Source organism: Trichomycterus rosablanca, chromosome 5 (genome assembly GCF_030014385.1).
Source record: "Trichomycterus rosablanca isolate fTriRos1 chromosome 5, fTriRos1.hap1, whole genome shotgun sequence".
Lineage (NCBI taxonomy): Eukaryota > Metazoa > Chordata > Actinopteri > Siluriformes > Trichomycteridae > Trichomycterus > Trichomycterus rosablanca.
In genome coordinates, this window is record NC_085992.1 from 35,547,203 (window position 1) to 35,564,727 (window position 17,525).

General features: G+C 40.7%; 1 protein-coding gene across 1 annotated transcript in view; it reads right to left on the reverse strand.

The window, feature by feature from the left end:
• Window positions 1–17,525, reverse strand: part of tet1 (tet methylcytosine dioxygenase 1) — a 63,250-nt gene that overhangs the window by 11,306 nt on the left and 34,419 nt on the right. The window contains 2 exon segments of the mRNA XM_062996084.1: window positions 4,103–4,193; window positions 4,309–6,421. Of these exon segments, the coding sequence (XP_062852154.1) occupies window positions 4,103–4,193; window positions 4,309–6,421 (2,204 nt within the window).

Sequence of the window (17,525 nt, forward strand, 5' to 3'; positions counted from 1 at the left end):
ACTAATACAAATCCCATTTTCAGAAAAGTTTGGATATTCTATAAAATGCATAAAAATAGAAATGTTTGAATCTTTATTTAGTTGAAAATTGTTTTGGCTGACCAACTTTATTGTATTTTATTAATATGAACAAATTAAATGTGATACCTGCACAACACTGAAGAAATATGGGACAGAGCAAGTCTGGAAACCACTGCTGAACGTGCATGACCTTTGAGATGCCGCTACATAAGTTTGTTTGTTTGTTTATTAGGATTTTAACGTCATGTTTCATACTTACATTCATGACAGGAACGGTAGTTACTCATTACACAAGGTTCATCAGTTCACAAGGTTATATCGAACACAGTCATGGACAATTTTGTATCTCCAATTGACCTCACTTGCATGTCTTTGGACTGTGGGAGAAAACCGGAGCACCCAGAGTAAACCCACGCAGACACGAGGAGAACATGCAAACTCCACACAGAAAGGACCCGGACCACCCCATCTGGGGATCGAACCCAGGACCTTCTTACTGTGAGGTGACAGTGCTACCCACTTAGCCACCGTGCCATCCCCGCTGCATAAGAAACATTATGATACTAAGATAACAATGGCTGCGTCTGAAATCGTATACTTAAACATGTGTACATACTAGATTCGAGGCAGTGTGCACTACGTCCGTCATCTTACCAACGTCACGTAACGCACGACGTCACATCGCCACAGTTATAACAATTTAAAAACCAGACTTATTTAATTCTGTCATTCTCCACAAAGCTGCTCATAACGTTATTCAGGGTTGTACTTAATCATAACATTTTTAATGTTTGTCTTACTCTGCTTTTCGCCATCTTTCTTCTTCGCTACAAACTTCTTTAAAGCTCCAGTTGAATTATGGGATCGATTATCGGACTGCAAGTGTGATGTGTTTGCATACTCAAAAATGGCTGCCCATGCAGTCGGTCATCCGGGTACTTTTCGCATACTGTTTAATGAATACTATGGGTGTGTTCGAAAAGCTAGGGAGCTCTCTACATAGACAGCATTTTACGTCATCCTACGCACGCTCCTGAGAATGAGGCTGTTTGAAATCCTAGATGCCTTAATATGCTCACTAGTTAGGCCTCTTAAAATTTCAATGTTATTTCGACTCAAGAACGAGTGAGCATCAGAAGCGTCCTTAGTGATCAAGGCAATCCCAACATTCAGTGCGGCAGCTCTTCTCTCACAGAAAAATAAAAAAAACATGGCTGACGGTGCAGGGAGTCATTTTCAAATGTAAATAAATGATTATTGGTTTTAAATTTGTTTAAACTTGCACAAGTGTCATTTATTTGCAAGTTCCGGCTTGTCAGCGAATTTAACCGTTTTCGGTACACGGAGGGAGATGTTAGTTGACATGCTAGCGTGTTGTGCCACCCCATCCCATTGGTTTGAATGGCAAGATGCTAACTGTGTTAGCGTAGTTAGCGAAACCCGATGGAATCGCCGTCTAAGTAGTGCGTTCGAATAACCTGCCTTATAAGTCATTGACTTATTAGAATCCTCCCTGCTGAGGCAGCTGCCTATGTAGGCAGTAAGACAGCAAGGCAGCTCCCTAGGTTTTCGAACACACCCTATGTATTCGGTTATACTACCCGCTCTCGCATACTGCTTTCACGTACTGATCAGTATGGAAGCATGCGATTTCGGATGAGCCTGAGACCTCAAGAGTACTTCAGATTTGTTGTGGTACTTAACTCCATTACTTTCCTGGAGGTAATTTCTCTATTAGTAATATTTACAGTCTCAGTAAACAAGGTGTACATGTGCTTGACTTGTCTGCCTGCAGTTTAGGTCTGTGTCCTATTGAAAATTTATGGCGCATCATAAAAAGAAGAATCAGAAAATGATGTGACCAGAGACTTTTGAACAGCTGTAGTAAAATTCCTCCTCCCAAACATAAACTTTAGGCGCCTAGGTGGTGCAGCGGGATATTCCGCTAGCACACCAGCACCGAGATTCGGAACTCCTCGGTTCAAAACTCGGTGTTGCCACCAGTCGGCTGGGCGCCATCTGGCGGGCATAATTGGCAGTGCCTGCAGCAGATACTAATTGGCCACTGTATCTGCAGGGTGGGGGCCGGACTATGTGTGGGTCTTTATACGCTGTGTAAGGACCCTGATTGGCGGAAGAGACACCTGTGCAGAATGCAGGGGTGTGAAGAGGAGGGCTGTGCACGTGTCGGAAGAGGTGTGTACAGCGACGTGCTCCCCTCAGATGCAATCGAGTATCCGTCAGCAGCGGAAGACAAATTGAGTGCACTAAATCGGGAGGAAAATGGGGAGAAAATGCATAAAAAAAAAAAAAAAAACTGCAACTATTAGTATCCTCAGTTCCCAAACTTTTAAGAGTGTTTGAAAGTGTTGCAGGCATTAAACTGTAAATTTGTTATATTTACAAATGTCGGAAATATTTTCTTTGTTCCTTTGTCAGTTAAATATAATTTTAAGAGAATGAACAAGTCACAGATTCTAGTTTTTTATTGCATTTTACAAAATGCCCCCACTTTTCTGGAAATAGGGTTTGTATAGAAACATGATTGGCTCCAACTGGCCATGACATTGGCTATGGTGAAAAAGTTTCTGGTAAATACTAAGTGCAGGTCTACAGTATATTATAACCATGTCTCCATGTCTTCAAATGTTTTAATAATTTGATTACAATACTCTAAAAACAAACAGACACTTTGGAACCCATACTTCTTTGTCATAATAAAGTTCCTTTGTACACTTAAAAGGTCAAAATTTGACAGCTCATGAATAAACATACAACTGACTGTTCAGACATTCTGTAGAAATTAACCTCGGGTCACGGCCTTGTAATACTCTGTACTTCTAATCACTGTTAATGATTATGATTGACTACAGCTGGTGACCTTTCTCTGCTTATAAACATTGAGCTGGTTTGACTGCACCACTAGTTTAAGCCACAGGCCCTACATTTCATAAGTCTAGACAGCTCTTTACAGATCAGAAAGCAGATCACATGTCACCTTGAACTATTTCTGAACAGCTTTAGGTCCCTAGACAATTTGTACAAGCAACTGTCAGTATGTAGAAAGTACATAAAAAGTCATGTTTGCCAAGCTGATGAAGAAAACCCTGTCACATTAAACTAAGAGGAAATGTACTTGGATGGTCTATTTAATTCTAAGGACCACCAGCAGCTGGTACACAAGTGTTTTTGTCTGCAGTCCAGCAAGCCCCACATCAACGTGAGTCTTGAGTTTTTTTGACCACAATAACCAAAAATTCTGTTTTGATGGGAAAAGATAAGGCAGTCAAACCTAACAACACTGTACCTACTATCAAGCATCATGGTACTGGGCCGCTCAGGTGGCGCAGCGGTAAAACACACTAGCACACCAGCGCTGACATTTCAAACTCGTCGGTTCAAAACTTAGCTCTGCCATCAGGCAGGCTGGGCGGCTACACGAACAATGATTGGCTGTTGTTCAAACAGGGTGGGAGCCGGAGCCGGGACCTCATAACTGATGCAATTACGACCTCTGCTGACTGACTGATGGCAGGGTGTGGCTCTCTGTACACACAGCTGAGCATATGAACCTGCCTCGTGCAGGTGAAAAGATGCAGTCGGCTACCGCTCACGTGTCCGAGGGGGCGTGTATCAGTCTCGCTCTCAGGAGTGAAGATCAGCATCGGTAGAGAGGAAGCATAATGCAATCGGGTAATTGAATACAACTAGATTGGGAGGAAAATTGGTAAAAATGCAAAAAAATCATGGTGGTAATTTTATACCTTGTGGTTGCTTTGCTGTCAATGACAATGGTTAATGTTACTGCATTGCATCCAGTGATTCGAGGGAAACGGGACCCACCATGACCAAGATAAAGGTAAAAGTTGGTACAACATGAACATGAAAATAAATGAAACCACCAACTTTTTAAAACTAATTGTGCAGTCTAAACTACAAACTACTAAGTTTTATCCCAACTACACAATATTTGTATATAAATTCTCTGTTTTTGCATGAGATTGATCATCTACCCTCAGACGGAAAAATAAATCCATGTTATCTTAGGACGATATGTCAAAAAGATCAAAAAGCTTGTCACCTGTCCTCCATCATCTTTCGTACTGCCGCTACAGTTGGACCAGATCCAAGGTGGGTGTAGAATGGGCCCTCTTCTTTTTCAATAATTTGATCTACAAATAAAAAAAACATAAACATTCATAACAAAGGTCTTTCATTACACTCTAAACTTGTATCTGGTTTAAAAAAACGACACTTCAACGAATAGTAGAAAATGCCAGAGCTTACCCATACAGTCACAGGAAGGAAGATCTGAGATTTTTTTGGAGGGGGTGTTGATTAGGTTTTTTGTTGGGGTGTCCAAAAACTTTAGGGGTGATTCCAAAAAGCTGTTGAGAGTTTGCTTTGTTGGAGTGTATTCTCCGGGGCGATTCACATCACCACTTTCCGAATTTTGGTTTGACACGGACAATACGGTAACAGAGCCAGATGTTTCCACTTTGTAATACCCATTGTGACAAGCAGACGCCTGTCGTGGCTCACATTTCAGGTTGTTTACTTTATGTTGCCTCCCTGGGCTCTGTGATTGGTTTTCCCTGTGGTCATTAGTCACAACACCCTGGGCTTGGGGCTTAGCACCGTAATATAGCACACTGTCAGATTTTGATACCTGAGAAGTCAAGTGTTCTTCACATTCATGCCTTAGGCTGTGGGTAGCACCGACGTGACCATTTGTAAGATTATGACAATGTCCGTTTGGTTGAGGCTGGTTACCATGGCAGTGACTCAGAGCTGCATGGTCTGTTTCGAAATGAACTGTGTTCTGGTTCCCAGAGCTCAAGAGAGTCTGCGGGTCTAAGAGCTCTTTCTTGTGGGAGTTGCTGAAATGAAAACGACGCCTGTTTTCATTATAGGCCTGTCCTAGGTATTTCTTCAGGTCTATTTGTGTTTGTGGTAGAAATGGGTTCCACTTGGAATGCAGTTTTGCATTTTGCTGTAAAGCCTCCCTTTGAGCCTTTATTTTTAGAGGGGCTTTACCGTTGGGTGACCTCTTGGCTAGTGGTATCCGATGGTTGCCTTTCTTAATCGCAGGGGCTCTCTTTTTTGTTATCCTGGGTGCTGATTTTGGTTTGCTTTGCTTTTTGATATGTTGCCCAAAGCCTTGATTGTATTTCATGATTTCACTCGGCACACCGTTTGGAGGACTGTTTTCAGAGGACACTGGCTTGTGTTGTGATTCAATTCTAAATGCCAGTTGAAGCAACTGTGCAGCAACCTCCTCTTCATCTTTCCTCCTTAAACTATTTGTTCTATCAACATTCTTGATTTTTTTAAAAGTGCCATCTATCCTCTCTGTTTTACAAAGTGCTTGATTTAATTTTCCATTCTCTGGGGGTTGCAAAGTTTTTCCACATTCTGAGCTAGCCTTCAAAAGGTCCTGTAAGGACAGTTTGTAGGAGGTGGGTGTGCTGGTATGGGGAACGTTTTCCTGCTTGCTTATCGGACTGCAGATAACAGATGCCTGATGCAGGGATGAACTGATTACCGAGACTTTATTAGAAACAACCTCTTGAGGTATAGAATTGCTTGATGCAAGGTTTGTGCATGATGTGCTTTCATGAGGGTTCTGACCCTGATTTTCCTTTTTGATGTGTGCCATTTCTGGGGTAGCTGCCAGCTGGGTTAAGGCCTCAATAGCTATGGCCTGGTCAATACTTATATTCCTATGATCAACTAAAGACTGGATACTAGATAATGAGGCATCTAAGTCTTTCTGACAAGGGTTATGAGCACCTTGTGGGTTGTTAGAAGTCTGTTCTTGATGTGAATGTTGTTCACATGGTTCCTCTCTGTTTTCAGTTTTAAAAGAACTGACGTCTATAGTCTGAGCACCAAAAAACTTCTCCACCAAAGCCTTCCTATCAGTGATGGTGGAACATACTACAGATGCTAGTGTAGACAAAGCATCTTCATAGTAGATGTTGCTATCTAAGTGTGAAGTTATTTGTTCATCTGCCACCATGTCTGGCTGTTCCAGCTTGATCTTCTTCGAAGGAGAAATCTTTTCAGAAAGTGTTTTGATAGGCCGATCATAGGCGAGCACGTTTGATGAACCTGACTGCATGTCAGTGAAAGCAGTTTGTTCCTCAGTGTTTGGTTTCGTGTGTTTAGCACCATTGTGAAAGTCTAAAGGTTCGTGTTGAGTAAGAAGTGCATGGTTGCTGACAGCAGGCCGGAGATCTCCGTCAGCCGGGGTGGGTGAAGGGCCACGGCAGAAAAGCGTGGGAGACTGAGGTGGAGCAGAGTGTGCTTGAGATTCGTCACACGCCTCTTCCTCTGGCAACTCCTCGTCCATCTGCTCTGAACTAGTGCCATTTAGTGAGATGCTCTGTGACTCAACCTGAACAAAAAAGAAATAGAGCAATGACTCAACAGGTTTTGGCACTGACGTGATTTAGCACATATTGGTACTGCCCATTTGGAATTAACAGCCTGAAGGTGGCACAGCAAGACACAAATGACTTAAAAACAATGAACTTTTTTGGAGTGTGTTGCAGGCATCGTATTCTAAATGTGTTCTGGGTCCTTTCTGTGTGGGTTTCCTCCGGGAGCTCCGGTTTCCTCCCACAGTCCAAAAACATGGAGTCAGGTTAATTGGAGACACTTCGCCCTATAGGTGAATGGGTGTGTGTGTGTATGTGTCTGCCCTGCGATGGACTGGCGCCCCTTCCAGGGTCTTACTGTGTGCCTTGCATCCATTGAAAAGCTGGGATAGGCTCCAGCACCCCCCTGCGACCCTAACTGGATAAGCGGTTAAGAAATTGAGTGAGTGAGTGCGTGAGTGAGTGAGAATTAACAAATCAGATTCTTTTTAGTACTGCTATTCACAAATGTCCCAACTTTTCTAAACAAGGGGTTTGTTATTATCACATGTGATTTGTTTCAATTTGGCTAGTAGCTAGGAGCTTTAGGAGCAAGTAGCACTCTTTTTCAACTCAAATGTAGCACTAGTGCCTGTGGTTGAGCCACCTTTGGTAGCTAGTAGACTTGTTGGATAGGTTTTTAATATTGCAGAACATGATTGAGCATATCTGGCTCATTCCACTTTGTGAAATTCATCCAATTCTACCAGGCTAGTCGAGGAGAGGAGGTGTACAGCTATTCTGAGGTGTCATTCAGTGAGGCTAACATTAGAACTCAATGACATCAATGTGATTCATTTTAAATTAGAGTTCTTTGACAGTGTTCATTGAATCACTGTCTTGCTAAAAGAAAAACAATCTTTTTTAAATTAAAGATGTCTCTGTAGTTTGCACCATTTGTTTTCCTAGAAATCACTACTTCTGATCTGGCTGATGTACCTAAATAAATCTAGACAATACATGCTGCTTAGAAGTCAAGCTGAAAAGATTCACTTTAGTCTCATCAGTCCGCCCGACTTTCTGCCACTTTAATGGGGAGTCTATTAATGGATGTTTTGCAAGCAAGGATTTGTTTCTTTAGTATGTCACTTCTTTTCCTGCAACTATGGAAGCTCAGGTGGAGCAGTGATAGAGTTACGCTATCGCCGAGATCCAGGGATATGGGGTTCGAATATCAGTAGTGCTATCGGCAGGTGGGGGGTGGCTGAAACAGCCTAGTCGCTGATAGGTGCATTTGTCAGTGGGTCCCAAGTCTGGATAAAATAGTAGGGTTGCATCAAGAAGTGTGAAAACTATGCCAAGTATGATGTGGAGAGCAGAATGATAAAAAAAAAAAAACAACCAAACAAAACCCAGTCTTTTCCTGCAACTCTTAATTAAGTGACTTGTCTTTAGTCAGATCTACTGCCCTCTGCAACCAAATCCAAGGGACTGTTGGTGTCACAGTAGTGATTCTAACCAATTTTCCTTTATTTGTTGACTTAAGTATTAAGAAGACAGCCAGACAAAAACACCATGTATGTTCTGTCATCTTTTTTCATTACTTTATAAAGGACTAAACTAAGCTTCAAGGGTATGACTAGTGCTTTTGAGAGAACCTTGTATCATTGCCTTTAAAGACATGTAAACATTGATATAGTTGGAATATACAACCTGAGACAAAATATGTCTCATTTCTGAAGCCAAATACTCTGTAAGGCTTTGTAAACACAATGACTCATGATGTTATAAGTAATGTCAATCCCTAAAATGGAACTCTCTGCCCCCAAAACATTTCACATCTGCTTTTACTTGCTGGCCTTTTTTTATCTTATTGTGTTTTGCCATGACACCTCCTCTTCCATTATCACATCCATACGTGTCTACTAACTCTACAATCATTGCCTTTATATTTCTATTAAGATACATGTAATAAACACACTTAAACACACTTTGTTTAAAGTGTTAACACAACAAAATCCATTGTACCTGGAAGGTCTGGGATTAGTATGTTCCTTAGTGTTTTAGAAATGGGTTTACTATATTATTCAGTTATTTCAGAGGTGTTAAAAAACACCAGGTTACCTGGTACCCTGGTTAATTTCTAGTGTTCATACTTTCATAATCTTAACACTTGAACTTAACACACAGCTGTCAGTTCCTTAAACATGTATTTAATTAGACTGCATGGCCTGATTTTTAAGTTTAGCACTTATACAGAGATTTCGTCTAATGTTCTAGCAACTGTGCAGTTTATGCCTTGCAATTAATGTCTTCCTCACACTCAAGAAACACGACTATATACTTTACAGCTCGAATATCAGGTAAGCTTTAGCCATAAGAGCTTATCTTCATAATAATAACAGGTGGACACAGTATAGTTTACTCTGCACATGCGTGTAATTTTTGGGCTGTGTTCCAAACCTCACTGGATGTGCTATATACTGTGTAAGTGTACCATTGGTAGTGCATGTATTACATTAAAATTTTCAGCATTTAGCAGACACCTTTATCCAAAGCGACTTACAGTAGTGTTACAGTATACAGTCTGAGCAATTGGGGGTTAAGAGCCGTGCTCAAGGGCCCAACAGCAGCAACATGGCAGTGGCCTTTTGATTACTAGTTCAGTACCTTAACCACTAGGCTATAACTGCCCTGCAGTTATGTATTAGACATTAGTGCACTTTCAATTAAATACTTATTAGTAATGTAGGGTGCATTTTGTGGTGGTTGGCTGCCTGATTTAATTTTCATCAAGCACTTTATCCTGGTCAGGGTAGCAGTAAATCTGGTTCACCTGGTTAACATGGGGCACAAGGCAGGGATACCCTGGACAGGGCACCAATCTATCGCAGGGTTTCAACCATCACAACACACAGCATTGCTAAGATTCAAACCCCAGATCTTAGCAGTGGTGGGCTAGCATAATACACTGCTAAACCACCCATACACCTTTGCTTACTGTTCTATATAAATCTAATTTATATAGAATTTTTATAGAGTTTAGTAATACATAGTAAAACTTGCATAGTAAAACTGGCTGTGTCTAAAGAGGGGAAGGTCAGAAGAGGAATCTATTAGCTGCTGCATAAGCAACTTCTTCTGTCTCAGGGAAGTACCAGCACAAGCGGTGGAAAAGCTCTTTGAAGCATGTTTGAACAAGTGTTATGAATTTAAATTTAAGCTTAACTTGAATGTAAGAACATCAAAATGATTAATGTAGCTGGACTGTAGTTCATAAATAGGTAAAACTGTAAAATGTAGATCTGTGCAACAGAAAGGTGTTAAGCTTGCAAAAATAAATCACATTTTAAGGGCACACTAGTCTAGTGCGTCATGGTTGTGTTATGAGAGGAACATTGATTACTAATTTAGTTTAAGGGCATTTCAGTAATTTGTTCATCTGGCAAATGGACATCCTTCCTGACTGACGTCATTCGCTCACTGAGTGCTTACTCATTAGAGCTTTTTGGACCAGTTATTTTGACAGCGTCCACTGTGAAAAGTGCAATGCAAATTAATTTGACATTACTGGATTCTAAATACATGTACTTGCAGGTAGAGTGGAATTGTTTATCATTAAGGCCAATTTCCTCCCAATTTGGTCACGCTGCACAAAACAATGAATGTAACTCAACTGTTTTGACATCATGTTCATAATTTCTAATTGTTTACTGTAGAGGTTTGTAAAAAAAAAAAAGTAAAGCCCAAAGTGGTATTTTCTCAAAAGCACATAAACAGGGCCACTCAGGTGGCACAGCGGTAAAACACGCTGGTTGTTCGAATACATCGTATCGAATATCAGCTCTGCCATCCAGTTGGGCTGGGCGACTACATGATCAACGATTGGCTGTTGTTCATAGCGTAGGATAAACCGGATAGGGACTCCTCATAACTGAGCGAATTACGACCTCTGCTGGAGGTCGAGGAATAATGCTGATTAGGGTGTGTGCACAAAGCTGATCCGCATATGAACTCGCCTCATGCAGGTAAAAAGATGCAGTCGGCTATTGCACGTGTCGGAGGGGGCGTGTGGCAGTCTCGCTCTCTTTAATTGGGGCAGGGGTCAGCTCCAGTGGAGAGGAAGCATAACGCAATTGGGTAAAAATTGGACATAAAATAGAAAGGACATAAATAAAAATTACTAAATGCTTATGGGATTTAAAATTGTAAACATTCATGGTTTCAGGATGCCGGCACTATTTCAAAGACAAAATCATATACTGCATCAGCATGTTTTTTATTTTATTTTAGGTGTATAATGTGTATGTTTCAAATAATCTCATCATTTCTTATGCCACAACAGGGGAATGATGCAACTGACAACAAGCACCAAAATGATACTGAGGCAATAACTTGGGAGACCCTGCAACCGTTACTGCTTAAAAAAATGGAAAAGCCTAGCTATTAGCTTCTCTAATGTTTTACCCAGAAATAAAAAAAATAAAAAATAAAAAAAAGCAGCCACACTAAACAGGTTGCCTATGGTAATGACATGGTAGTGTGTGTGTGTGTGTTAATATTTGTCTAGTATTTTATCAGTGGACACTTTCTGATCACAGATCTGTCAGCTGTATATGTCTGGTTGGAATTTTATACTCCTCCCAGCACTGATGGGCTGTGTTTCAAACCGCATTGTACTGTATGTGCTATATACTGTGTAAGTATACCATTGGTAGTGCACAAATTAGACATTAGTTAATTAATTAACCTTTAATGCAATACTTATTAGTAATGTAGAGTGCATTTTGTGGTGGTAGGTTGCCTCATTTCATTTTTTCAAGCGCTTTATTCTGGTCTGGGTTGCTTTAGGTCAACATGGTAAATATGGGGCGCAAGGCAGGAATACCCTGGACAGTGCACCAATCCAATCTCCTCCCATCCCCAAACATAGCCAATCTTGTCTGTGTATACGCCTGGCTGGGCGCTGAGATTCAAACCCTCATAAGCCTGTGCTTACTGAGTAAAGTAATGCATAGTAAGACTTTTAATAACTGGCTGTGTCCAAAGAGGGAAGTTCAAAACTGCGACATCAGCGACCACACAAAACTACTTTTCATAGTCATTATGAAGCTAAACAGGTTGCCCATGATAATAACATTATAGTGTGTGTGTTGTATTGGTGTGAGTGCATCAGGTTTATATGATTTGTAAATCCCAAGAACACTGCTGCACCTGATTCATTCATACCAGTACAACACACACTACTCTGACATTACCATGTTAGTGTCATTGCAGTACTACAAATGGTCCACCATCCAATTATCATGCTTATGAGTGTACGGAAGTGTGGAATTTGTGTCCTGTAAGAGTGCAGGTTCATTTTTTAAGATGAGTTCACTTAATGGAAGAAAACTTTTTATAACCTGTTCTTCGTTGGTACACTGCTGATGTTTTGTTATAAACTAAGTATCTTTTTTATTTCTGACACAGATCAAGATTAAACAAACCATTACAAAGTTACTAGAAAGTCATCACTAGTCTTCTAATTGCAACAAAAAAATGAAAAAGCCTATTCTCATCTCTACTTTTGATATTAAGAGCTAATATGCAACAGTAATAATGCTGTAAAGCTGTGAAGGCGGCTTCTTCAATCTTTCTTAGGAGTATAACCAAAAAACTACTTTGCATAGTTTTACATTTTCCCTGCTCTCAATACATCAGATCCTTAGATCATCAGCTCATAAGCAAAATCAGGTGTGTTGATAATAGAAAACATGTGAAACACTGCAAGGCAGTGAGAGTCAAAAACTAATGATGAGAAACCCTGTCAAGCAAGGTCAACTTTTCAAACATTTACATTTATGGCATTTAGCTGATGCTTTTATCCAAAGCGGCTTCCTATAGTGACTGAATACAAAGCAAGCAATTGAGGATTACGGGCTTTCCTTGCTCATGGGCCCAACAATAGCAAATTGGCAGTGGTTGGGCTTGGAACCAAGAACCTTCTGATAACTAGTCCAGTACCTTAACCAGTAAACTACCATTGTCCATTATTAACAGGTATATCTTCTCCACAGTCCGAAGACATGCAAGTTACTGAATTGGAGATACAAAATTACCCTCCACTGCTGACTGAGGAGCTTCGCAACTGCATCTTTTTACCTGCATGAAGCGAGTTCATTTTGCGGATCAGCTTTGTGCACGGAGACACACCCTGAGCTAAGATTCGATATGATGCCTTCGAAATCCCAGCTCTGGTGTGCTAGCGTATTTTACCACTGTGCCACCTGAGCGGCCTACCACTGATCAGTTTGATACAGCAATACTCTTTTGTTAGTATATTTATTGCACTGCACTCATTTCTTATTTTGAGATATTTTAAACCAAGGTCTCATCCAAGGCAGTAACACAATGCATGTTTTACTGTTGCTTGCAATTTAAATAAACAATAAATAAACATAAACAATGTAAATTAGAGGTGGTTATTAAAAGTTTTAATCTAATAATGTGGCTTAACACACAGTATTAATATTAATAACAAACAGAGGAAATTTAGCAGGAGTAGTGTTGACTGAATATAATAAACAATATTGGGAAACAAAAAATGTATTTGATTAAGACCAACATTACTGGCTAGAATAAGAATCAATCAATGCAACTGTGTGATCATTTCCTGTCACATGAAACAGTATTATTTGTAGTAGTAGTTTTGTGGTATGCATTTGCATTTGTCAAGGTTCCTTTTCTTCTTCTTGTGGGAAACTATTAAACAGAAACATAGATCAAAGAAAGCTGAAAAACATTTTAACTTTGGATGACCCCTCAGTATGGTCTCTTCATTCTGCCCAAAAAACTCACATCTGCTTTGCACATCCTGCTGAATATCTAGTGGATATAAAACATCTACACACCCGTTACAATGCCAGCTTTTTGTGATGTAAAACAATGAGACCAAGCTAAATCATTTCAGAACCGTTTTCATCTTAAGTAGGAGATAAAAACTTACAGTAATGTGGTGGATAACCCCTTAAACTAATACTGAGTTGAAGCACCTTTGTTGAAGGTACATCTTGACTTAGCAATCTTTGTCCACATATTTTATCACTTGTTGATGATCGTCTGTACTGTGTATATCTTCTATGGTATATGTAATGCCTTAAATTTGTACCCTTCCTCTGACAGGTATCTTTCAATGAAGACCACAACTTTTGCTGTAAGATGCAACTAAGTAAATGTCAGGAAAATTCAACTAAAGGAGCTCAATTTTATATTGGGGGAAATCAGAGTCACTTCAATTAATGGCACGTCACTGAATACTATTTAACGTAAACCTGAATGTGATTGCTTAATTTTGAACACAGCCACATCTCCAATTATGAGAGGATGTGCACACTTATGCAGCCACATTATTATAGATTTTAATTTTTTCTCACTAAATTATTCAATTTTGTTTTTCAATGGAATTGCACAGATTAAAGGTCATATTATTATTATTTTTAATATTTTATTTATGCATTTTCTCTCATTTTCTCACAATTTTAGCATAGTTAATTTGTCTTCCGCTGCTGGGGCTCCCTGATTGCAGTCGAGGTGGGTATATTGCTGCCCATAAAAATAAAATAAAAAAATGCAATAAGATCAATAAAACATGAAACCAAGACACAAATATGTAAACGTTTAATTAACAGACAAGAATAAAAATAACACATACAATTCAAAACAGCATGAATTAAAATAAGGATTTTTAGGGCCCCCAGGTGGCGCAGCGGGATATTCCGCTAGCACACCTGTGCCGAGATTCTGAACTCCTCGGTTCGAAACCATCTGGCGGGCATGATTGCCAGTGCCTGCAGCAGATACTAATTGGCCACCGTATCTGCAGGGTGGGGGCCGGACTATGTGTGGGTGGGTGGGTCTTCATAAGTTGTGTAAGGACCCTGATTGGAGGAAGAGACGCCTGTGCAGAATGCACAAAGGCTGTGCATGTGTCGGAAGAGGCGTGTACAGCAACATGCTCTTCTCGGATGCAATCTGGTATCCCTCAGTAGCGGAAGACAAAAATTGAGTGTGTATATACAGTGTATCACAAAAGTGAGTACACCCCTCACATTTCTGCAAATATTTCATTATATCTTTTCATGGGACAACACTATAGACATGAAACTTGGATATAACTTAGAGTAGTCAGTGTACAGCTTGTATAGCAGTGTAGATTTACTGTCTTCTGAAAATAACTCAACACACAGCCATTAATGTCTAAATAGCTGGCAACATAAGTGAGTACACCCCACAGTGAACATGTCCAAATTGTGCCCAAATGTGTTGTTGTCCCTCCCTGGTGTCATGTGTCAAGGTCCCAGGTGTAAATGGGGAGCAGGGCTGTTAAATTTGGTGTTTTGGGTACAATTCTCTCATACTGGCCACTGGATATTCAACATGGCACCTCATGGCAAAGAACTCTCTGAGGATGTGAGAAATAGAATTGTTGCTCTCCACAAAGATGGCCTGGGCTATAAGAAGATTGCTAACACCCTGAAACTGAGCTACAGCATGGTGGCCAAGGTCATACATCGGTTTTCCAGGACAGGTTCCACTCGGAACAGGCTTCGCCATGGTCGACCAAAGAAGTTGAGTCCACGTGTTCGGCGTCATATCCAGAGGTTGGCTTTAAAAAATAGACACATGAGTGCTGCCAGCATTGCTGCAGAGGTTGAAGACGTGGGAGGTCAGCCTGTCAGTGCTCAGACCATACGCCGCACACTGCATCAACTCGGTCTGCATGGTCGTCATCCCAGAAGGAAGCTGACGCACAAGAAAGCCCGCAAACAGTTTGCTGAAGACAAGCAGTCCAAGAACATGGATTACTGGAATGCCCTGTGGTCTGACGAGACCAAGATAAACTTGTTTGGCTCAGATGGTGTCCAGCATGTGTGGCGGCGCCCTGGTGAGAAGCACCAAGACAACTGTATCTTGCCTACAGTCAAGCATGGTGGTGGTAGCATCATGGTGTTGGGCTGCATGAGTGTTGCTGGCACTGGGGAGCTGCAGTTCATTGAGGGAACCATGAATTCCAACATGTACTGTGACATTCTGAAACAGAGCATGATCCCCTCCCTTCGAAAACTGGGCCTCATGGCAGTTTTCCAACAGGATAACGACCCCAAACACAACCTCCAAGATGACAACTGCCTTGCTGAGGAAGCTGAAGGTAAAAGTGATGGACTAAACCCAATTGAGCACCTGTGGCGCATCCTCAAGTGGAAGGTGGAGGAGTTCAAGGTGTCTAACATCCACCAGCTCCGTGATGTCATCATGGAGGAGTGGAAGAGGATTCCAGTAGCAACCTGTGCAGCTCTGGTGAATTCCATGCCCAGGAGGGTTAAGGCAGTGCTGGATAATAATGGTGGTCACACAAAATATTGACACTTTGGGCACAATTTGGACATGTTCACTGTGGGGTGTACTCACTTATGTTGCCAGCCATTTAGACATTAATGGCTGTGTGTTGAGTTATTTTCAGAAGACAGTAAATCTACACTGCTATACAAGTTGTACACTGACTACTCTAAGTTATATCCAAGTTTTATTTCTATAGTGTTGTCCCATGAAAAGATATAATAAAATATTTGCAGAAATGTGAGGGGTGTACTCACTTTTGTGATACACTGTATATATATATATATATATATATATATAAAAGGGTTTTTTATTGATTTGTGCATTTTCCCTTTATCTCCTAATCGAGTTGTTTTTATGATTGTTTTTATTTTTGATTTATCACTGCTCAGTTCTGCAGACCCCTACCCTGACCGAGGAGGGTCGTATTTACCACACACCCCCACCAACACGTGGATAGTAGCCAAATGCTTCTTTTCACCTGCACAAGCAGAGTCACGCATCGCTCCCCACTTTATCCAGCAACTTTAAGTAGCCAGATCAAAGAACTCATCTCGAACTTGAGAGCTTAAGATCTTAGCAGTGATGGGCTAGCGCATTAAAGTTTTGAGTTCGTATTTAAATATATCAATCACCTCTGAGTTCCTGATTTGATGAGGAAGAGTAGTACACAACCTGGGAGCAGAAATGCTAAGTGCTCTCTTACCAAATTAGTACAATTTAAAATGACGGCAAAAAGGATGAGAATCCAAAGAGCAAAGAGCCAGAGCAGGTCTGTATGGATGTAGCAGATTAAAGATAAGTAGGTGCTAACCTATTTAATGCCTTGTAGGAAAGAAGAAGAATTGAAAGAAAAGTTGAATCATTTCTAACCTTTGAAAACTGATGAGACATGGATTGCATTTAAAAGTTATCTGATTACCGCTGATGTTGGAAGAGAGCCCGCACACTTAAAGTGTAAGAATTGCTCATTGTTATCACGTCACACATCATTAATGGCTCTCTTTTTCGCTCTTGGGTCTGAAACCCAGCCAGTCACACTTGACTTTTACTTCGTTTCAGTTTAAAAAAACCAACCCAGTTCAATTCCCCACACTCGCTCAACTCACTTACAAACAAAATACACAAACCCCCCGGCACAGATCCCTAGCAACCGGGCATGTAGTGCATACAACATTCAGAGAAGCCTCCCATAGGAAGCATCACCAGGGAAAGTCAGAGCGCAGGAGGAGGGTCCAAGCTAAACAGAGGAGAAACTAAACATCACTGCATCTGAATCTCACTGACTATACATAATCTAATACCACAGGGTGTCCCTAAAGTCTGGACACATAGTCAAAATAAATATTTTCAATATATTTCAATAAAATGTTTAACAACATTTTATTAGAATATTAATCAATAACATCTTCAATGTGTTTTCCACTATCTGTGATGCAATATGTACGTGTGTGTATTTTAGTAAACATATAGTTAGTTACAGTTAGTGATATTTCCTATGTGTCCAGACTTTAGGGACACCCTGTATACAAAATCTATTACTTAAAAAAAGTAGGGTCTAATCATTTTGGTCTCATCCTAATTAAAATGGGATTTTTTTTTTTTTAATGCATTTTCTCCCCTTTTTCTCCCTGTTTAGTGCGTCCAATTGCCCGATCGCATCATGCTTCCTCTTTGCCTATGCCGATCCCTGCTCTGACCGAGGAGATCGAAGCTAACCCACGCCCCCTCCAACACGTGGACAGCAAGCCGTATGCATCTTAT